The 24,004-nt window shown below is 40.8% G+C and overlaps 1 protein-coding gene across 2 annotated transcripts in view; it reads right to left on the reverse strand.

Annotated features, from left to right (window-relative positions):
- Positions 1-24,004, reverse strand: part of LOC105544197 (chromosome unknown open reading frame, human C6orf106) — a 143,119-nt gene that overhangs the window by 61,643 nt on the left and 57,472 nt on the right. Inside the window, exons 2-3 of one of the 2 annotated variants that reach the window (XM_011986535.1) lie at positions 19,469-19,623; positions 11,318-11,515 (exon numbers count right to left, since the gene is read on the reverse strand). In XM_011986535.1, the coding sequence (XP_011841925.1) occupies positions 11,318-11,515; positions 19,469-19,623 (353 nt within the window). The remainder of the gene's footprint in view (positions 1-11,317; positions 11,516-19,468; positions 19,624-24,004) is intronic. The other variant, XM_011986536.1, reaches the window with a different exon arrangement.

Genomic DNA, 24,004 nt, shown 5'->3' on the forward strand with positions numbered 1-24,004 from the left:
AGAAAGAAAGAAAGAAAGAAAGAAAGAAAGAAAGAAAGAAAGAAAGAAAGAAAGAAAAGAAACAAAACTCTTAGAAATTTTTTTTTTTTTTCTTGAGACAGAGAGTCTCGCTCTGTTGCCCAGGCTACAATGCAATGGCGCAACCTCACCTTACTGCAACCTCCGCCTCCTGGCCTCCTGGGTTCAAGTGATTCTCCTGCCTCAGCCTCCCGAGTAGCTGGGATTACAAGTACCCACCTTTATGCTCAGCTAATTTTTGTGTTTTTGTAGAGATGGTGTTTCACCATGTTGGACAGGCTAGTGGTCTTGAACTCCTGACCTCTGGTAATCCACCCGTCTTGGCCTCCCAAAGTGCTGGGATTACAGGTGTTAGTCACCACGCTGGGCCTGGAAATCCTAAGAGGAAGCTGGCAGGATATTAGTTACTACAAAGCGAAATCCAGACTGGACAGAGTGGTTCACATCTGTATTCCCAGCACTTCGGGAGGCAAACAGGAAGAATTGCTTAAGGCCAGGAATTATAGATCAACCCTGGCAATGCAGTGAGACCCCCGCTCCACAAAAAAGGTTTTGAAAATATTAGCCAGGTAGGTAGTCCCAGCTACTTGTGAGACTGAGGTGGGAGATTGTTTGGGCCCAGGAGTTCAAGGCTACAGTGAGCTATGATCCTGACACTGTCCAGTCTGGGTGATAGAGTGAGACACTCTATCTCAAAATAAATTAAAAAATAGAGTAAAGTAAAGTAAAACAAAATAAAATAAAATAAAATAAAATAAAATAAAAACAAAACAAAATTTAAAAAATCCAGAGGCCAGTAGGCTCACAACATTCCTTCTTGGGGCTGAATGTCCAATACTGACATTTCCTTTGTAAATAAAGGAAAGTATAAGCTCTTTAACAATAAAAGGAGAAAAATAAAAAGCTAAAGAAATATTTTTTCAAAATAAAAATCACAGAACAAACTAATGAATTTCTAACCAAAAAATATCCTTGTCATTTCAAGGTAAAACCCATTACATCATTATAAGGCTGATGTCAAACCATCATTACAGGAACAGAATGCAATCTGCTTTTCAATGACAGATTATCCTCTTCAAAGATCCCCAGGCTAATGAGAGGTTTCTAAGAATGAAGTTATGACTACATTCTGAACAGTAATTAAGGAATATAAACTGCATCAAAAACAAAGCTATTGGATAAAAGTTTAAAAGCCCGCCCTATACATTATCAATCACCATTATGTTAAAAAATAACCACACAGTTTTATAGCATATACCGATAATTTGAATAAAAGTCAATTATGCTTACTTCCTCATTTATAAGAAACATATTCCAGTCTGATCTAGGGGCAAGTGTACACAATGTCACTTACTAAAAACTCCCATCACATAACAATTCAGTGAAATCTTAAGAATTTCTTACCTGAAATGGTTTCAGCACATATGTCAACATATTTTTTTTTTGTAAAGAGAAAACACACATATCTAAGTTTTAAGTATTACTTTTTTATTCATTTTTAATATCTCTGAAATCAAGATGGATCATCTAATTAATATGTTCATTTAATATGGCAGTGGCTCTACCTCTCCCCCCTACAAGGAAAGTAATCATTAAACCAAGGATGCATATTAAAATTACTGTCACTTCAGAACTGGGGAAGTGCAGTAAGTTCTATTTGCAAATGTTTTACTCTGACAGGACTATATTCCCTAAATAAGTAAAACACTTTAACTAGACCTGGCCTAAGCTATAGTCCTTACTAATGCATATATACAAAAAAGTTAAGGATTATATTAAGATACAAATTATGCTGAAATATGTAATCTTTAAAATGGTCAATGGTTTTACAACTATTTATTTTCCTTTTAACAGTAAGTATGCTAGTATTTTAATATAGAATTGTACTTGATTTTTAAAAATCTTTAAGGAAATATCACTACTCCCTTAAATTCAGAATTTCTGGAATCCAACATTTCAGACTAAAGAAGCTTCTGTTTAACAGAAGGGCGCTGGCTACTGTGAGTAAAAAAGATGCAGCCTTCAAATTATATTTTTGCCCTCTACCAAATCCTTTTCTATACATGTGTATGGTGTGTTGAGGAGTAAGAAAATTAATTATAAAGCAAACATCATTAGCACTAACAGCACACATTAACACTACTCACAGCCGAGTGACAAGGCAGTGTAAACATTTGATGCTTTACTGCCTGGACATGCAATATCTTGTTAATTACTACACTTTACAAAGGATCACTGTTTCATCTGATTTTTAAATTTTTGACGGCCCATAGAAGGTTCAAGACCCACATATGTGCACTTTAGAGGTTAATCTGAACAGTACAGCCATTCCACATTGTTGTTGTTGAAACTGGTCTCACTCTGTCGCCCAGGTTGGAGTGCAGTGGAATGATCTTGGCTCGCTGCAACCTCCGCCTCCCAGGCTCAAGCAGTCCTCCCACCTCAGCCTCTCAAGTAGCTGGGATTACAGGTGTGTGTTACCATGCCCGGCTAATTTTTGTATTTTTGTTAGAGATGGAGTTTCACCACGTTGCCCAGGCTGGTCTTGGGCTCCTGGGCTCAGGCAATCCACCTGCCTCGGCCTCCCAAAGTGCTGGGATTACAGGTGTGAGCCACCATACTGGGCCTTCACACTGCCTTTGACTCACACAGAACTATCTGGAAATGACCACCAACCAACCAATCACCACCACCTGGTGGCAGTACAACCAATGGCAGGTTTCCTTCTTCAAAGCTGAAATAGCCTATCATCTTGTAACATAACATTTTAGAATTTCAGATCTCATTTACATTTTGAAACATTCCTTCTAAAACATTTTCCATATAAGTCACAGCTTAGGTGAGCATTTCACTTATCAAAAATGAAATTTGGCAGGTTGCTGTGGCTCATACCTGTAATTCCAGCACTTTGGGAGGCTGAAGTGGGAGGACTGCTTGAGCCCAGGAGTTCAAGACCAGCCGGGCCACTTGGCAAAACCCTGTCTCTACAAAACAAAAACACAAACAAAAACCCATGCCTGTGGTCCCAGTTACTTGGGAGGCTGAGATGGGAGGACTGCTTGAGCCCAGGAGGTCGAGGCTGTAGTGAGCCATGATCACACCACTGCATTCCAGCCTGGGTGACAAAGCAAGACACTCTCTCAAAAAAGAAAAAAACTCAAAAATGAAATCTTATTTTCAAGGGCTACTCATATTTCTGGTATTAGAGAATTCTAGAGATTAGAATTGAAACAGTGAGCATCTTATGCAGGATCTTCTAGAAGATGAAGCCTTTCTGAGTTTAACATAAAAGAACAATGTTCTAAATGTGGGGTTAATAAGCAAAAGGGCAAGATAACTGGGAGAAATGTCAGGCAGAATAGCATGTGAGTAGAAGACATTATGGATTCTAGTATGAAGAAGTTTGTATGAAACCACAGCTCCTTTTATAACATGATGTTAAGTAAAACATAAGCAAGAAATAAGGAAAGAAAGTCTCATATTACCTGATTAGGGAGGACATGCTACAAAATGGAGAAAGTAAAGGAAGAACTTACAACGGTTTGGGAAATAAACAGTGTAGCTTACATAGTGCACCCAATAAGTTTCCTAACATGTGGGACATATTGTGGTTTAGGACCTTCATAAGGGGAGCTTCATTTCTAAACTCTGAGAAACCAAATGAATAATGCATAGGTTATTTACTCGACATGTGAAATGTCCCTAGGGACCCATGTGAGGTATTTAACACGAACTACTTCAAGTAGTGGAATCCCCCTTAAGCACGAGATAACCAGACTACACTTGACTTAGTTTATTTCACAACCAGGACTCTGAGAGTTAGAGGAAACCATCATGGTATAGGGTAAATCTCTCCTTTGGAAATCTGGAAGGCGGTACTCTGTTAGTAGGAGATGAAGCATATTACTATTGGCATCCAGGCTAAAACAGGGACAATCACTCAAGCTGCTCACCCTTTGCCCGGAGTCCAACGTCCTATAGAACTGAGTATCTTCTAGCAGGCAGGAACTCTCTGGGGAAAACTGACACCCAACTACCTAAGAATAGCCTTGTCAATCTCAACTTCACCTCAATGCCCACTCACTCTGGAAGTAGAGAAAGGACTTCGGGACCATATACTCCACCCTCACTAAACTCTAACAAGTATTAACATCCTAGAACCAGTTTCCTTCTGAACCCCAATAGTAGTGACAGCCAAATTAATGACAAAGATAATAAAATTACTTTTGTTAATTTATAACTATAATTCATAACTAATTTACAACATTTACTAGACCTTAAGCCTCTCTGGTCTTTAGTTTTCTCATCCATAAAATGCAGCTAATATTTCACAAGGTAACATATGCAAAAAGCCCAAAATAATACCTGACAAATAGTAAGTACTAGACTTTGTTAGAACTTTCTACTATTTGTTAGTATTTGCTACTTAGATAAAAGCTAAGAAGCTAATCCTTCGATGGGGTGGAGTGGGAAGGGGTATCAAAGTCGAGGAAAAAAAAGATAAAATGCTAGGGTTTGAAAATAAATCTGCCAAAAATCAGATATTTATTAGTCTTGGACCTAGCAAGCTAGAAATTTGTGTGGTGGGGGACAGTGTTTATTATCAAGATAAACAGGTGGAGCCACAGATCTTTAGTGGGAGGCGGCCAGAGATCTTGTAATATGCCCCACACAATAAAGAAGTGTCCACGTCACATGCCAAAAGCACGCCCACTGAGAAACTCTGAAAGAGCACAACGAAGCTGAAACAGGGTGGAGGAGACCTTTTACAGGAGACCTGTAAATGACTGAATACAGCAAAAATTCTTTCTAAGAGGAAACGTGAACTGAAACAATCTAAGAGTTATTACAAAAATAAAGGGAGTGGGTCGGGTGCAGTGGCTCATGTCTGTAATCCCAGCACTTTGGGAGGCTGAGGTGGGCAGATCACGAGGTCAAGAGACTGAGACCACCCTGGCCAACATCATGCAACCCTTTCTCTACTAAAAATACAAAAATTAGCCAGGTGTGGTGCCATGCACCTGTAGTCCCAGCTACTCGGGAGGTTCAGGCAGGAGAATCGCTTGAACCCAGGAGGCAGAGGTTGCAGTGAGCTGAGATCACGCCACTGTACTCCAGCCTGGCAACAGAGGGAGACTCTGTCTCAAATAAATCAATGAATGAATGAATGAATAAATAAAGGGAGTGGATTCTTTCTAAAGAAGACCATCTAAAGATTATAAAAGCAGCTGGGTGCGGTGGCTCACGTCTGTAATCCCAGCACTCTGGGAGGCTGAGGCAGGTGGATCACGAGGTCAAGAGTTCAAAACCAGCCTATCCAACATGGTGAAACCCCACCTCTACTAAAAATACAAAAATCAGCTGGGTATGGTGGCAGGTGCCTGTAATCCCAGCTACTCGGGAGCCTGAGGCAAGAGAATCGCTTGAACCCGGGAGGCGGAGGCTGCAGTGAGCCGAGATCACGCTACTGCACTCCAGCCTGGGTGACAGAGCAAGACTCCATCTCAAAAAAAAAAAAAAAAAGAATTATAGAAACAACCACCCCACCAAAAACAGAAACCTCCAAAAAGCAAGCTTTTGCTGTTAAAACAGAAAATTTGTCCAAGTTTGTGCCTAGGCAACAGAGTCCCACAGTCCATACTCTTAACCACTATATTATGCTCAATAAGCTAGTAAGCCAAGTGAGCCAATCATGGTTATTACGGCAGTTTATTTTTTTCCATGTGCTTATGGCTAAGGTTTTATACATAATCTATTCACTTTGTTACTGATACTAGGGTATGTTTTATAACCAATAATAATTTGAATTCAATGAAATACAGTGCTTTATAAAATGGAACTAAACTGTTCACTGGAGCAGATAAAGGTTGGCAAACTATACCGCACAGAGCTCCAGCAGTCACCCCAGACACACAAGGACTGGGAAACATAGGCCCACGGAGGCCTCCGATTCAATGAAACATTTCATTTTTATCCTTTCCCATTTTACAAGAAGGCATTCATATATACTTCTGTCAAGGAAAAGGTTCCATAGCTTAACAAAAATGCTTGAAAACTACAAAATCAAATGAATTATTAAAATCCCTTGAAGGCATTAGATTCCACAAAGTCCTGAGAAACAACTTACAGGCTATAAGACCAAAAAAGGGTTTTTAAGTTAAAATTAGGAGTTTTAAGTTAAAAATTTAATGTTTTTGCCCCAATCATCTTCAAAAAGTTCATGGTGGGTAAGCACAAAATTAAATTTAAAAAAAAGAAAATGAAAAAAATTCATGGAAAATGAGTATTATGAAAAAACTATGCATGGATTTCAATCTTTTTTTGCATCCAAATAAACTCATACTAGCTTATTATAACAAATCTGAACAGCATCTAGTTTGAGGCACTAAGGAGAAGACATCAGTTCAAAAAAAAAAAACACTATCAGAGCAATATGAATTTTGCTAAAATTGAAGCAAGGGCAAACATCCAATTCATAGTGAAGTTTGAATCCACTATGGAAGATCACTGATGCTTTCCAAAAAGTTTACGGGGGCCAGCCGCGGTGGCTCACGCCTGTAATCCCAGCACTTTGGGAGGCCGAGGCAGGCGGATCACAAGGTCAGGAGATTGAGGCTACCCTGGCTAACACAGTGAAACCCCGTCTCTACTAAAAATACAAAAAATTAGCCAGGCATGGTGGCAGGCGCCTGTAGTTCCAGCTACTCGGGAGGCTGAGGCAGGAGAATGGTGTGAACCCGGGAGGCGGAGCTTGCAGTGAGCCAAGATTGCTCCACTGCACTCCAGCCTGGGCAACAGAGCGAGACTCCGTCTCAAAAACATACACACACACACACAAAGTTTACGGGGACAATGCCCCAAAGAAATCAGCAGTTTATGAATGGATAACCTGTTTTAAGAAGGGACAACATGACGCTGGAGATGCCCATAGCAGCGGACCATTCACATTAATTTTGGAGGAAAAAATTAATCTTGTCTGTGCTCTAACTGAACAAGAGCCAATGATTAATAGCAGAAACAACAGCCAACACCACAGACATCTCAACTGATTCAGCTTACACAGTTCTGACTAAAAAATTAAAGGTGAGCAAACTTTCCAATCAATGGGTGCCAAAACTGTTGAACCCAGATTAGCTGCAGACAACAGCAGAGCTTTCAATGGAAACCTTAAGCAAGTGGGATCAAAATCCTGAAGTATTTCTCAAATAACCACAACAGGAGATGAAACACGGCTTTACCACTGTGACCTTAAAGACAAAGCACAATCAAAGCAATGGCTACCAAGAGGTGGAAGTGGGCCAGTGAAAGCAAAAGTGGACCAGTCAAGAGCAAAGGTCATGGCAACAATTTTTTTTGGCTCCTCAGGGTATTTTGCTTGTCAACTTTCTAGAGGGCCGAAGAACACTAATAAGTGTTTTGAGAGCGGGGCACAGTGGCTCACGCCTGTAATCCCAGCACTTTAGGAGGCTGAGGCAGGAGGACCACTTGAGTCCAGGAATTGAGACCAACCTGGGCAACATAGAGAGGTCCCGTCTCTACCAAAAAAAAAAAAAAAAGTATGATAGCACATGCCTGTAATCCCAGCTGTTTGGGAGGCTGAGGCAAGAGGATCGCTCGAGTCCAGGACTTTGAGTCCAGTGAGCTATGATCGTTCTACTGCACTCCAGCCTGGATGACCAATGAAAAAAAAAAAAAGGAAAGAAAGAAAGAGAGGCCAGGTGCAGTGGCTCACGTCTGTAATCCCAGCACTCTGGGAGGCCAAGGTGGGCAGATCACCTGAGGTCAGGAGTTCAAGAACAGCCTGGCCAACATGGTGAAACCCTGCCTCTACTGAAAATACCAAAAAAGTACTCGGGTGTGGTGGTGAGTGCCTGTAACCCCAGCTACTCAGAAGGCTGAGGCAGGAGAATCACTTGAACCCGGGAGGCAGAGGTTGCAGTGAGCCGAGATCGTGTCACTGCACTCCAGCCCGGTGAAAAGAGCAAGGCTCCATCTTAAAAAAAAAAAAAAAAGTACGTGTGTGTGTTAGTTTTAAGAAAGTCAGCCAAAGCTTTAGCAGAAAAAGGTCTACTCCACTATGAGCTCCTGCTCATTCCTCTCATCAACCAAAGGCAATTTTCTAACAGTTTCCATGGGAAATCATTAGGCATCCACCTTACAGTCCTGATTTGGTTCCTTCTACCTTCTTTTTGTTTCCTAGTCTTAAAAAATCTTTAATGGACACCCAGTTTTCTTGTAATAATAATGTAAAAAAACCTGCATTTACATGGTTAAATTCCTAGGACCCTCAGTTCTTTGGGGATGGACTAAATGGCTGTTATCATGACTTACAAAAGTGTCTTGAACTTGATGATGCTTATGCTGAGAAATAAAGTTTATATACCTTATTTTTATCTTTTTTTTTTTTTTTTTTTTGATATGAAGCCTTCACTTTGTCATCCAGGCTGGAGTGTGGTGGCGCAATCTCAGCTCACGGCAACCTCTGCCTCCCAGGTTCAAACGATTCTCCTGACTCAGCCTCCCGAGTAGCGGGATTACAGGTGTGAGCCACCTGCCCAGCTAAATTTTATATTTTCAGTAGAGACGGGATTTCACTAGGTTGGCCAGGCTGGTCTTGAACTCCTGACCTCAAGTGATCTGCCTGCCTCAGCCTCCCAAAGTGCTGGTATTACAGGCTTGAGCCACTGCACCCAGCCTTTACTTTTATCTTTTAATTCCATTTTTCCAAGATCTTTTTAAAGTCCCCTCATATTTATACTCCAACTACTTCTGAATTTGAGAGAGTTGCTATAGTATAAAATGTAATGTCCCACACAGTGATAATTATTTTAAATTTAACACTAAAAACACACACACATAAAACAAGACTAGTGTTTTTAACCACTAGGGAACATTGATAAGTAGTATTTTTTCATCAAAGGGATTTTTTTTTTTATTTTTAAGTCATGTATATTGTCTTCTTCTCCCCTTAAAAATGGTGGCATGTATTTAAAAAATTTACTAAGTAGCCACTCTCCATTCTGCATTAAGATCAACATTTCTGAGAGTTACAAAGATAAATCAGACATGTGTCACCTTCAGTTTTAAAGGTGACATGAGACATTTATCAAACTAAATGGGGAGAAAGAGGTAAAGTGCCAAGAGAAGAAACAAAGGAGTGAGAAGTGAGGAGCTAATATAAAGGAGCTCAGCTGTGGGAGAAACGACTTCCAACCCCAGGTGAGGGGATTCTTATCAGACACTGCCTGAAAATGGAGTCCTACAGGGAAGGGACAAATAATCTCTCTGCATTTTGATATGTGATTATTCAATTATTCAACAAATTGTTCACAATTTCATGGGATAAAAATCGGATAAGCAAAACAAATACCTAATATACAATGTGTTAAATATAGTAACAAGCATGTGCATGATATTAATGAAGGGGGAGGGATGAATTTTCTTAGGGTAGTGGAGAGAGTAGGCAAGGGGGAGGAAGCAAGGAGGAAAGGTGACTCGGGCAGGGCCTTGAGGATGAGCAGCAATTTGATGAAATAAAAGGATTATTTCAGGCAATGAGAGAAATGAGCAAGGGCATGGAGAAGTGAAAGCATATGGCATCTTTGGGGACTGACTGTTGGGGAGTTAGGGGATAACTGAAGATGGGAGTGAAAATGAGGCCAGGCCAGATCGTGAGCTTTATATCCTGTGCCAAGGAGTTTAGCTTCATTACAGTAGGTACAAAAGCTTTAGGCAAAGAATGATGTCACATAAGCACTATGAGACTCTTTCTAATATTAACATTTCTAAAGTTGCCACTGGCTGCAAAAACATATATGAGATCATTAATTCTAGGACTTCTAGAAATAACTCCTAAGGTCCCACTGGCCTACAGGCCATGAGTCCAGTTAAGAGCTCCCTGAAGGCAAGTACTATTTACTATTTATTTGTTTTTGATCTCCAGGACATAGGATATAGTGCAATCAATAGGAATCAGTTTGTGATTAGGAATGACAGAACAAATGATGGCTCCCAGGTTTCTGACCCGATTATCATGCCAATGAGAAGGATATAAGGTTGGGTTTTTTTGTTTTGTTTTGTTTTGTTTTGAGATAGGGACTCACTCTGTAATCCAGACTGGAGTGCAGTGGCATGATCATGGTTCACTGCAACCTTGACCTCCTAGGCTCAAGCAATTCTCCCACCTCAGCCTCCCAAGGGGCTGGGATGACAGGTTCACATCACCATGCCTGGCTAATTTATTTTTATTTTTTGTAGAGACAAGGTCTCTCTGTTTTGCCCAGGCTGATCTCGAACCCCTGGGTTCGTGCAATTCTGCCACTTCAGCCTGCCAAAGTGCTGGGATTACAGGCATGTGCCACCATGTCCAGCAAATATAAATTCTGTCTGGGAGATGTTAAAAGTTCTGCCCACAACAAGTTAAAACACGGGTGTGGGGTTCTGAAAAGAGGCCACAGCTATAGATATTAATTTGAGCATCGCCGTGTATGGTATACTGGTGACAGCTGAAGCCACATGGGTGGATGAGGTCACCAACCATGAATGGGGCTCAACTGAGAATCTAGGAATCCCAGGGTAAAGTTGAGAATAGACAGAGACAGAGAAAGAACAGAGAAGAGGAAGAGAAACAGGAGAGATGTCCTATGAGTCTAAGAAAGTACATATTTCAAAAAACGTGTAGTATGGTGCCAATGATCATTAAAAGGTCAGCTGGTATGAAGACTGTAAACAGGCTATTGGATTTGGAAACAGGGTAGTCACTGATTAACTTTCATTGGAGTGGGGAGAGGATAAAGGATAAATTGGGATGAAGAGTGTATGGAAAATGTGAAAGAGGAGACAGTGAGTACAGGTCACTGCTCAAAAAGTCTGGCAATAAAGAGAAGGGAGTGAGATATGTTAGCAGTTTGACAAGTAGGTTGGAAGAAGTATGCACATTTTGTGCATTATCTGTTTTATATGACTTGTGTCTAGAGATTTTGAGAACAAGGACTGCCTTTAGTACTCTTATAGCATCTACCAGCTTATATAATAAAAACAATAGCACTACTAAATATTTATTTAGAATGCAAAATATAATACCTCGTACAGGTCACTAAATTATATTCCTAGGATAAAAGAAAGAGCACTAGACTAAACCAATTAGTCATAAAATGCAAATCATTTACCTGCATGGGGTGACTGTTAAAAAGAGGCCATGCCCTGTTATGCAATTTGACAGGCTCCGTGAGCAACACTGGGGATGTTGTAAGATGTTACCTTAGTTCTTTCACCCTGGGCTGCACAAGGACATACTCACCTCCATAGTAGAGTCCTGTAGCAGTGCACATCCGCCACTGTCCCTGATACATTCCTGCTCTGCTGGGGCTGCACATCTGGACGCTGACATCTGCAATCTCTTGGGGCTCTAGCGATCTCACCATCACCATGTTCACATGTCCAAATTGGTCTCCCCCGACATATTTAAGACAAACCCCTGGAGGCCAGGCCTCTGCCCCTGAGTTCAAGCAAAAGAAAAAAATGTTAGGCAATCAATGGTCCTATGCCGGGTGCAGTTTATTATGAAACTGTAGAAGAGGCCTCTTTCTTTTTCTCACATACATACGTAAACCTAACCACATACACCTGAGCCATATATTGTCTCACACAACTGATCAAAAGGAATTATCAGAACCAACAACCTCTGACCAATAATCTAACCCTATGAAGAAGCACATAAGGCAAAAGCAAGGCAGTTCCTCAAGACAATGAGTGTTTCAGGTGACTCCAGGGAAGGCCACACATCACACTGAATCTGTAGAACCTAAGAATAATGTCCATGAAGAGCCATGGAGATGAAACACAGGCCCACGTTTAGGGGACAGCTCTCTCTACTAAAAGGTAACATATGTCCATTTTCACAGTATATCTGATTGTTGCCAGTTTTTCCACAGAAACAAGAGGATGAAGCACATAAGGAGTAATTTCAATGGTATTATTCTCAACTTAAAATTGCTTTTTGCCTGAAGTATGACTTTTCTTCTGGGGTCCATAACTATAAAATTCTCAAGAGCTCAAGAGATCACATGAATATAAAAGGCAGTAAAAGTTTAGACCTCAGGTGGTGATGAAAATATAAATAATGGGGTGATCTTCCCTGATAACATCAATGAACTGTGGTTGCAAGAACAATGGCACCAGCTGGAGGTACTTGCGGAAAGGATGGGAAGGAGGGTCAATCAGACGTGTCAAAGGGAGATAGATTTTTACAGAGTTACAGGTTAAATCAAACACGATTTAACCTGTAACTCTCATAAAGAGTCGCCCAGGCTGAAGTACAATGGCGCGATCTCTGGCTCACTGCAACCTCCGCCTCCCAGGTTCACACGATTCTCCTGCTTCAGCCTCCTGAGTAGCTGGCATTACAGGCACACACCACCACGCCTGGCTAATTATTGTATTTTTACAAGAGATGGGGTTTTACCATGTTGGCCAGGCTGGTCTCGAACTGCTGACCTCATGATCCACCCGCCTCGGCCTCCCAAAGTGCTGGGATTACAGGTGTTAGCCACCGCACCTGGCCTAATCTTTGTATTTTTAGTAGAGATGGGGATTCACCATGTTGGCCAGGCTGATCATGAACTCCTGACCTCAGGTGATCTGCCTGCCTCGGCCTCCCAAAGCGCTGGAATTACAGGCATGAGCCATGGCGCCCGGCCAGTACCCACTCTTGTGTACCTATTTTCATGTAACTAATTCATGAGAAATCTATGTGTTGACTAGTTCCTACTAGTCAAGCAGTATAGGCAGCCACACAGTGACTAGATGTGATCTTTCCTGTGAAGTCTCTCCAATATGCAGCAATTGATAAACTCCTTTCTAACTGTAGACAGAAACCTCTATATATCTTTTTTTGGAATATATACATTCATTATAAAAATATACCACTGTGAAAAGTTGAACATGGCAGGACTCTCAGAACAGAGGGTGCTTGTCATTTATCTCCTATCAGTACTCTAAGATGCCTCAGTTCCTTGCTCTCTAAGTGCCCAGTTCTGACATACCTGATGGCTCACTACTGGAAAGAAACCAGACAGAGAAAGGAAACCAGAGTTCCATTCCTGAAATCTCAGCTCCATTATGAATGGCACCCTCTGTGCTCCTTGGGTCTTAAGGGGTAGCAGCTAAAGCAGTGGCCACTATGTTTCAGCATACCTTCTTTTTAAAAAATTTGCCAACAAAATGTCCTAAGTTAACCCTATAAAGGGCAACCACTGCTGGTGGAAAGGTTGTGGATGACACACTGACAATACATGCAATTTCTCTTCTTCATTTCTGAGGTCTGGCAAAAGCCTATTTGTCTTACAACAAGCAGAATAGTAGCTGACATGAAGCACCTTACAAAATGTCAGTCTCTTTAAAGACCAAAATCCAAGAGAAAAACTATACTACTATCATGGGGCTAAATCCACAGTTATTCTTTAAGATACACACATACACACACATACACATACACATATACCTGCAGCAAGATAATGTCTGTTTTTATGAAAACCCAAAAAATGTCTGTTTTTTGAACTTATAAGAAAATAAGGTAAACCAAGACTGGGTGTGAAAAAGACTTAGCTCTCCTAGGCACAACCACAAGCAGCTGAGATGATTGGGTCATCTTAGCTGTGCAAAAGGAGTGCTGCTATATTCCAGAGAAACTGAGTTACTCGGTAAAACATTAAGTCGGTAACATTAAACACTGGCATTTGGCTAGGGTCCTGCCCTTCTTGGTACTCCAGATACCTATCAGTTCTCAGTGGAGTATTTAAAGAGCCTCTGGGAAAAAAACTGGAAGAGTTATCCACCAACAACTCTGAAGTGTTCATTGGCTATGAAGTGAAAAACCAATCATCTGCCTTCTGAGCATTATCAATGATACATATAGTTCTTATAGTCACAACTGTTAGGTCAAGTAACTCTGAAAAGGTCAAAGATATTGATGTTTGATACAGAAGGAAGGGAAATACAGTGAGTTGTCTGGACTACACTAAGCATACCTGAAATCTGAATTCGAGAAGTATAATAGAACTGGGCTCCAAATTAAGTCTCAGTTGCAAACTGGATTAAAGGGGGATAGATTTCTATCTAGAAGAAAAGAAAAACTAATCCATGTTTTATGACATTCCTAGTTAAGTATCACAATCAAGTATATAATTAAGGCTGTAATTCTCCAGATATGAAATATCACTTTATTTTTTAAAATAAAGTAAAAACAAAACAAAACAAAAAACCTGTCATGTTACAATTTTGAGATGATAGCAAGCATCACAAAAATCAAAAGTCCAACAGTCCCAGAAATCCTGGGACTTAGTAAGTATATACAATTATAGAAATAGTCTGGAGACAGTAAGGAATATCCAAATAGCAATGCAGAAGACAAACCTTAATGATGATCTCCTTTTTAACCCTTATAAGTGTGGACACTGCATTTCATATTAAGCTCCATGAAAGCAGAAACCTTCATCAATCTTGTGACCATTTCTCCCTTGTACCTAATAAAGTGACTGGAACATAATAAAATGTGTTGAATGAAAGAAGCAAAATTATCTTCTCTAGAATCATACTGAAGAGAAAGGCAGAAAGCTAACTATTTTAATGCACTAAAAGAAAAATGGAGGAAATAATTGTTCTTTCTCAAGTTCTTTTCCCATCCCTTTAATTCACTTCTATGAAGTTCAAATAATGACAACTCTGGATCTATATGCCCAAGATACCCTCTCATATGACAATCACAAAAATTTCACCAAAGTCAGAGAAACACTAGGGTTATCGTAACATGCTCGGCTTAATATTCACTACAATTGTATAACAGAGCACTGAGAAGCTCTAGGTGCTGGTAAAGAGAATTCTGTCTACTCATATTTTTAGAGGGACAGTTTCAAATTTTCATTTTAACTCCCAAGTTTCCTGCTCAGGTTTACTAAGCTTCCAACGCTTCCACAGTGACAGAAGTCTGAATCCTAGAATTCTGCATCTATGTTATTAAATGTCTCAGTTCTGTTTTTGCAAATCTAATAAAGGACTTAAAAAATATTAGGAGTTTAAGTTTATTTATTTCTATTTATTTTTTTATTATTTATTTATGAGACGGAGTCTCACTCTGCCACCCAGGCAGGAGTGCAGCAGCGCGATCTCAGCTCACTGCAACCTCCGCCTCCCAGGATCATGCAAGTCTCCTGCCTCAGACTCCCGAATAGGCGGGATTATAGGCACCTGCCACCATGCCTGGCTAATTTTTTTGTAGTTTTAGTAGAGATGGGGTTTCACCATGTTGGACAGGCTGGTCTTGAACTCCTGACCTCAGGTGATCCACCTGCCTCAGCCTCCCAAAGTAGTGGGATTACAGGGTTGAGCCACCACGCCTGGCCAGGAATTTAATTTTAAACAGCGTGTGACGTTTGCCTTCTTTGGGGAAAGCTATTGGGACAACTGTATGAAGTTTCTATCAGTCTCATCTGTGGTATATTTGAATGCCCAGGACGCCTAAAACATGACAAGACAGAAGTGCATGAAAATTATTATTTATGTAGCTCTTTCAGTGAGTGCTTACTTCTTAGGGAGGTTATGAATGAGAGTAAGACAGCCAGAGGAAAAATTGCCAGGGCCTGCCCTACTTCTATGTTACTACTCTATTTACAGAAAGAACTCAGGCCAGATTAGGATGACACCAAAGAACCTGTGCACATGCATGTTCTTCCTCTCTCAAATAATATGCCTGATACTCAGTTATGGGTGGCCGGATTCTGCTTAACCAAATGAAAAACATCCAATTTATAGATATAAAACTACTCTACAGCTGGGTGGACAACTTCCAGAAGAAGAGAAAACCTATTTATTCAAAGCACCTTGAAAGATAAAATCTCCAGCAACTGCTACCTCACCTTTCAAGATCTGTTCAGGCACAAGAATGCCCTTTCACACAAGGAAAGAGATTCAGAGGCTGTTTTAAACTGAGGTTACAGAGCAAATGCAGAGGTGAAAAGCAGTCAGGCCCACCAATAGAGATTTTTGTAAGTCAACACGAAAGGTAGGCTTTGGGGGTTCTGATTTGACATTCTAACTACTGCATATCAACCTCCCCAAGCTCCCCATTAGCCCAAGTAACAGTCTAGTAAGTAAGCAGATATATCAAGAGGCTTTCTGAGATATAAAATGGTCAGTCTGCCACAAGATGGTATTTAAAACATTTCAACAGTACTCTAACAACTTTCAGTATTTAAAAACAGTGAAGAGCTCACAGAAAGCCAGGCCATTTTCACTGTTTTCACTATAAGTAAACAAGGTACTGGCTTCACTTTAAAATAAACAAATAAAACTTGAATAAGTCACACTTTCCAAACAAACCTCATTTATTTAAAAAAAAAAAAAATATATATATATATAGACTCCAAAAAACTTTTTTTTTTTTTTTTTTTGAGATGGGGTTTCACTCTTGTTGCCCAGGCTGGAGGGCAGCAGTGCAATCTTGGCTCACTACAACCTCTGCCTCCTGGGTTCATGTGATTCTTAAGCCTCAGCCTCCTGAGTAGCTGGGACTACAGGCGTGCAACACCATGCCCAGCTAATTTTTTGAATTTTTAGTAGGTGGGGTTTTGCCATGTTGGCCAGGCTGGTCTTGAACTCTTGACCTCAAGTGATCTGCTCACCTTGGCCTCCCAAAGTGCTGGGATTACAGGTGTGAGCCACTGCACCCAGCCTCTGAAAGCATTTTTGATCAGTAACACAGCAGGTTTTAAATTCAGAATAAAAACATGACAAATAAAAGTTATTATAAAATGAAGAAATTGTCTTGATATTTTTTAAAAGCCGGCAAAATTAAGCAAGGTGAGAAAGAAATTACGCAAAGTATAGTAGACTTTGAACAAGTAAGAATTTCAAGAAAAATAGAAAATATGGCTATTTTCCTCTGTTACCATGTACCTCCCAAACTAACAGTGCACCACTGTTATAACTAAAAAGGAAAGGGGCGAATGACATTTTACAAAGCCACAGGTGTCCTGAGTCATCCACAACATTGCGTCAGTCCAAACTATGTGTTTGGTCAATGACACACTGAACTTTCCTCCAAAGGAGAGTTACTTCTAAATATGCCAGAAAAACTAAGAATAACAATTCAATTTGGTACATTCTTACATAAAAAGCTGGTCTAGCCAGTCTTTCTCCATCATAAAGAACTGAATTGTAAAGAACTGAAAAGTAAACCAAATCAATAAAAGGTCACTTTTATAGCTTTATTTGAGTCCCCAGAGTTTTAAATCATCTCACATCAAATTAACTTGCTAGACAGGGCACCCCCACAACCACATATTTTTAGCTAAATACTCTCTTTTGCCTAGTTTTCCACCTCTCAGAATTTCTCTGAAGTACTCATTAATAATAAGAAAGTTAAAACACCCTCCATCAGTCAACATAAATTGTCATTAGATGTGACGAGAAATACTAAATCCAACGCCTGCCCCCAAAAGTCATTAGAAAATAATTTAAGGCCAGGTGCAGTGGCTCATGCCTGTAATCCCAGCATTTTAGGAGGCCAAGGTGGGAGGATAGTGTGAGCCCAGGAGTTTGAGAACGGCCTGAGCAAACAATGAAACCTTATTTCTACAAAAACTTTAAAAAATTAGCCAGGCATGGTGCGGTGGCTCCTATCTGTAATCGAAACTACTCACGAGGCCAAGGCAAGAGGATCACTCGAGCCCAGGAGGCCAAGATTGCGCCACTGCACTCCCAGCCTGGGTGACAGAGTGAGACCTTGAAGAAAAGAAAGAAAAGAAGAAAAGAAAAGAAAAGAAAAGAGAAAGAAAGAAAAGAGAGAAAGAAAGAAAGAAAGAAAGAAGGTAGGTAGGAAGGAAGGAAGGAAGGAAGGAGGGGGAGAGAGAGAGGAAGGAAAGGAAAGGAAAAGAAAGGAAAGGAAGGGAAAGGGAAAGGAAAAGGGAAAGGGAAGGAAAGATTTAGACACAGAGACACTATTTTCAAAGAACTATGGTTAACTTATTTATGTATTTATTTTTATTTATTTAATGTTTTTTGAGACAGAGTCTCACTCTGTCACCCAGCCTGGAGTGCAGTGGCATGATTTCAGCTCACTGCAACCTCTACCTCCTGGGTTCAAGCAATTCTCCTGCCTCAGCCTCCCAAGTTGCTGGGATTAAAGGTGCCCAACACCATACCTGGCTGATTTTTGTATTTTTAGAATGGGTTTCATCATGTTGGCCAAATTGGTCTCCAACTCCTGACCTCAGGTGATCCTTCCACCTCAGCCTCCCAAAGCTGGGATTACAGGCATGAGCCACTATGCCCAGCCTATGGTTAGCTTATTTCTAGTGTGTCTTAAAAGAGGCTGCAGCACATCAAAACAATGTTTTTCTTGTATTTTTTTCTTTTTTCTTTTTCTTGTTTGTAGAGACAGGATCTCATTACATTGTCAAAGCTGGTCTTAAACTCCTAGGCTCAAGTGATCCTCCTGTCCTGCCTTGACCTGTAAAAGTGCTGGGAGGCCGTGTGCAATGTACACATATGTAATCTCAGCTATCCAAGTGAGAGGACAGCTTGAGCCCAAGAGTTCGAGATCAGCCTGGGCAACGCAGGAAGACTCCATCTCTACAATTAAAAAATTAGCTGGGCACAGTAGTGCATGCCTGTGGTCCCAGCTACTCGGGAGAGGCTGAGGCAGGAGGATTGCCTGAGCCCAGGAGGTCAAGGCTACAATGAGCCATGATCACAACACTGCACTCCAGCCTGGGAAACAGAGCGAGCTGCTGTCTCGAAAAAAAAAAAAAAAAAAAAAGTGCTTGGATTCTGTGTGTGAGTCACCACACCCAACCTGTATTTTTTTTTTAACCAACAATTTCTCTATCTCCCATTTTGAGCAAATTCCCATATTTCCTATCCTATTTTTCAAAGTGGTATTAATGTCTCAGATAACCTAATGAAATTTCAGAGACAATCATCCTTCTGGTTGCAAAAAAAAAAAAAAAAGAGCTTTCAGAAGAGCAGATGCTCACAGCTCTTTCCAACTACCTTGTTCTATTCAAGGATATACCTCCTCTAGCCTGCTGGAAATGACTGGAAGATTAATTAGAGCAGAAATAAAGTGATGAAGTAAAACTGTACAGGTGGAGACAATACTCCATCATATACAAGTCTAGTTCCTAGTAACAAAACCAATATTGGATTGTGTTTAGATCCCATTAAGTTATAGGTGGCTTAGAAGCATGAGACATAAATTCTTCTTCCTACTTTAGAGCAGGAGATACTTCACTAATGTTTGGTCATCACACCAGTACAAGAAAATGCTACATATCATGTGTAAGAGAAAGCTCGCAGTTACACAATCACGTACACAAGCTAAAACATTTCCTTCTTATTTAACTATTAAGAAAATGAAAACTAGGCAAGGGAGGATTGCCCATTATGTACTTACCAGAATTTTGGATCCGCCATGTTTTTACAAACTGAGTGTCAGGAGGTATTGACTCCCCTTCTCCTATGGTGACATCTTCAACAAAGGACATAGAGGGCACACTGATGTTTGGGCTCTCAAAGTCATAATAGGCGCCAATTGCTGCTTGGAGGTTCCTACAGAAAAAAGAGAAAAGGCAACAGATTTCAGTACCGTCCAGACGATATTATCCTGTTAAACAAAAGGAAAAAGCCTGTTTCTTAGGGTTTGTCACAGAACCTGAGGCTCCTGGCATACAAGTCTTTAAAGCCTTGTATTCTGGCTGAGGAACAACAGGAAAACCACCAGGACCAACAAATTTGTGTATCACTTTCTTCCCACATAGAAAGTAACAAACATTAGTACCATCAGCAACAGTATGAGGATATCTCCCTTGTTACCCACAGGAAAACAAGAATGGGTAAAGAAATCAATTAAAAGAGATCTCTATAACTATGGAATTCAAAGAAGCACAACTTTTTATTTTGTATTATTATTTTTTAATATATTTTTTTAAAAAGAGAGAGAGGCAGGGTTTTGCCATGTTGCCCAGGTTAGCCTCGAACTCCCGAGCTCAAGCGATCCATCCATCTCAGCCTCCCAAAGCGCTAGGATTACAGGCATGAGTCACTAAGCTCAGCCAGAAGCTCCACTTTTTAAAATAAAGTAATATGTGCACATAATTTGAAGTTTCATACAAAGAAAACCATGTTCTCTTTTTTCCCCAACACACACACACACACACAGAGACATAACTGTTCGTATTACTTTCTTAAATATCCTTCCAAAACTTTCTTACATTCAAGCAAACATCATATACAATCTTATTTTCCCTCTTTTTTATACAAATGGTAGCATAATATACAATGCCCTTTGCTTTATTCTCTTAATGCTATATCTTGGAAACATCTCTGTTAGTACATAAAGAGCATCCTCATTGTTTTTTACAGCTGTAACCACTATACAGATGGATCATCATTTAACCAGTCGACTTTTGAGTTTGTTTCCAGTCATTAACTCTTTCATAAATATGTTCAAGTACACATAGTTTTGTATACATGCAAGTGTATCTGTGAGATAGATTCCTAGTAAGTGATACTGCTGTGACAAGAGTTTGTGGTTTTAATAAATCTATCCAAACTTCCCTCAATAAAAGTTATACACTAATGATCCCACCAAGAATATAGGAGTGTGCCTATTTTCCCCACTTGCTCATCAGTGCTGTTTCTCTAACATTTTGGATTTCTTCCATCTAATAGGTTAAAAAAATATATATCTCAGTGAGATTTTGAGAGGCTGAGTATCTTTTTACAGGTTTAAGAGCCATTTGTAAAGGCTGGGCTCAGTGGCTCACACCTGTAACGCCAGCACTTTGGGAGGCCAAGGTGGGCGGATCATGGGGTCAGGAGTTCAAGATCAGCCTGGACAACATAGTGAAACCCTGTCTCTACTAAACAAAGTACAAAAAATTAGCTGGGCATGGTGGCAGGCTACTTGGGAGGCTGATCTTGAAAAATTAGCTGGGTAATCCTAGCTACTTGGGAGGCTGAGGCAGGAGAATCGCTTGAACCCGGGAGGTGGAGGTTGCAGTGAGCTGAGATAGCGCCATTGCACTCCAGCCCAGGCAACAGTGCCAGACTCCGTCTCATAAAGAACAACAACAAAAAAAGAGTCATTTGTAGTTTCTTTTTCGGAAGCATCATTTTGTAAATGTTGGTGTTCTTTTTAATTACTCACAAATCCCCTTTCAACAGAAGGAACTACCAAGTACATAAGCCAGAGTTCGCAATTGAGCAGAAGCGCATGACTGTCAGTTTGGTTATCAGTGCCAGAAACCAAGGACCACTAAAGGGTTTCAGTAAGCTGTGTTCATTACAGAGATCAAGGAAATTGTTAGTAATTACATTAACTGCCTCTCTTCTGGTCTTACTCAAACCAATGACATCATCTCCACTTCCCACACTATACAACAATCCAAACTGCATGTTTCTAAACATAATTCAACCATAAACTGACGAATCCACTGAGCTGTTTTTAATTATACATAAACATAGCATGAAACAAGCTCTGACAGTACACAACTGATCAACAGAAATGCTAATAGCAGCAAATAATTTTCTGCTGGGGGCCTGCCTGCTCCTCCAGGTGCTTGCAACTGCCAGAAAGGAAGGCTATATTTAGAGCAGGTACCTGAGGTCAAGCCTCATGCAATGGTGGCCTGTCATATTAGTCAGTAATGACTGAAATTACAATACCAATGGCCTGCCTATGATACATGTGCTTGATAATAGTTACATAAAGAGAGCTTCGCTGGGGCCAAACTGCACCTGTTTGCTTGACTAGCCAATACAAAGCTTGGACTTTAGTCTTCTCAGCAGTTTCCTATCTAGCTGACAGTGATCTAAAGTGAAGGATGTTTGTGACTGGCCAAACTTGGGGAAATCCAGCCCCTACCGTCCACAAACAGGCTTAGAAGTACATCTGGAATTAGCATTACACTTAGGGATCAGGGAGAATATGGGAGAAAAATAAGCCTGGTTTGCAATTTGCTCTTTTGAAAACATTTTGGAAAAGCTGTATGTCTACCTTTTTGAAAAGAGAATTTTTTTGCAGCAGGTCTTCAGTAAGTAGCCTGCTGAATTGTTTTCTGTTCACTTGGCTGCAAAATGTGTTTTGGAGGGAAGAAACTATTTGTGCACTTAGGACAATTGCCAATTCTCATCCCCAGGCTGTGTCATATTTCAACCTTTGGCTCTGCCATCAGGACAGGACTTCAAGACCACTGCAGTAGGAACACTAGTAAATGGGAAAGTCAAGCTACCCAACTCAGGCAGATCCATTCCTATCCTCAAATCTCCTTTCACATTTCCAACTTATCCTACAGTCAAAGCTTATTTGTATGTGTATTACACAGGTAATTCAGCCAAAGAAAGATTAAGAACCATTTTTAAATCCCAAACTGAAACCGAAAGCAGCGAACTGGAATCCTGGCAGGAAGGTGGAGAGGAGGATGACAAAGCAAATTCATTTCCCAAGTACAAGGCAGAAAGTGGACTTTAGCCCAAGTGAGCTAACCCATGAAGCAGGTACACAGTCACAAATTTGGGGTACACAGCTTCTCAGAGTTCAGAGCATTTAAATTATTGGCCCACTAGGCTGAGCAACAGCAGGCATAAGATCAAACAGCTCCAATTCAGTGTCAGAAAGTATACATGATAGCAGGTATTCTTGTTCAAAACAACATACTCAGCTATTATTAGCCAACAAGAAATTCTTCATGAAATGGAGCTGGCTGAGGTGATGCGAAAGGGAAAACATTGACCCAGCATTTGGTACAGTCTAAAAGTTTAAACCTCCAGATTCCTTCAGGGTTTCTTTTCAAAAAAGTTTTAAATCTAATTTCAGATGGTTAAAAGTACCCTGAAGAACAAACGGAGGCAATGTAACAGTGAAAAAAAGCACAGATTAAGATGGATGCTGGTGCCGGATGCGATGGCTCATGCCTGTAATCCCAACACTTTGGGAGGCAGAGGCAGGCAGATCACTTGAGAGCAGGAGTTCGAGACCAGCCTGGCCAACATGGTGAAACCTCATCTCTACAAAAAATACAAAAATTAGCTGGGCGTAGTGCATGCCTGTAATGAGCTACTTGGGAGGATGAGATAGGAGAATTGCTTGAACCCAGGAGGCGGAGGTTGCAATGAGCCGAAATTGTGCCACTGCACTCACTCCGACGTGGGCAACAGAGTGAGACTCTGTCTCAAAAAAAAAAAAAAAAGGTGGATGATGCTAATAGTTGCACACTGCCAATATAGTTAATGCCACAGAACTGTATACTTAAAATGGTAAATTTAATGTCATGCAGATTTTACCACAATGAAATAATTTTTATTTTTTTTTTAATTTTTTTAAGAGTATGGTCTTTAGGCTGGGCGCAGTGGTTCACATCTATAATCCCAGCACTTAGGGAGGCCGAGGCGGGCAGATCGCCTAAGGTCAGCAGTTCAAGACCAGCCTGTCTGTACTAAAAATACAAAAATTAGCTGGGCATGGTGGTGGGTGCCTGTAATCCCAGTTACTCGGGAGGCTGAGGCAGGAGAATCGCTTGAACCTCGGGAGGCAGAGTTTGCAGTGATCTGAGATTGCGCCACTGCACTCCAACCTGGGCAACAGGGTGAGACTCCATCTCAAGAAAAAGAAGACTGATCTTTAGAGTCAGCTCCAACTCTTGGCTGTGGGGCTTTGAACAAGCAGCTAAGCCTCTCTTCATCAGTTTCACTCATCTGCAAAACTGAGTTGAGCCGGGCGCGGTGGCTCAAGCTTGTAATCCCAGCACTTTGGGAGGCCGAGGCGGGCGGATCACGAGGTCAGGAGATCGAGACCATCCTGGCGAACACGGTGAAACCCCGTCTCTACTAAAAAACACAAAAAACTAGCCGGGCGAGGTGGCGGGCGCCTGTAGTCCCAGCTACTCGGGAGGCTGAGGCAGGAGAATGGCATAAACCCGGGAGGCGGAGC

This window comes from Mandrillus leucophaeus, unplaced genomic scaffold (assembly GCF_000951045.1).
Source record: "Mandrillus leucophaeus isolate KB7577 unplaced genomic scaffold, Mleu.le_1.0 Scaffold3, whole genome shotgun sequence".
In the NCBI taxonomy this organism is placed as follows: domain Eukaryota; kingdom Metazoa; phylum Chordata; class Mammalia; order Primates; family Cercopithecidae; genus Mandrillus; species Mandrillus leucophaeus.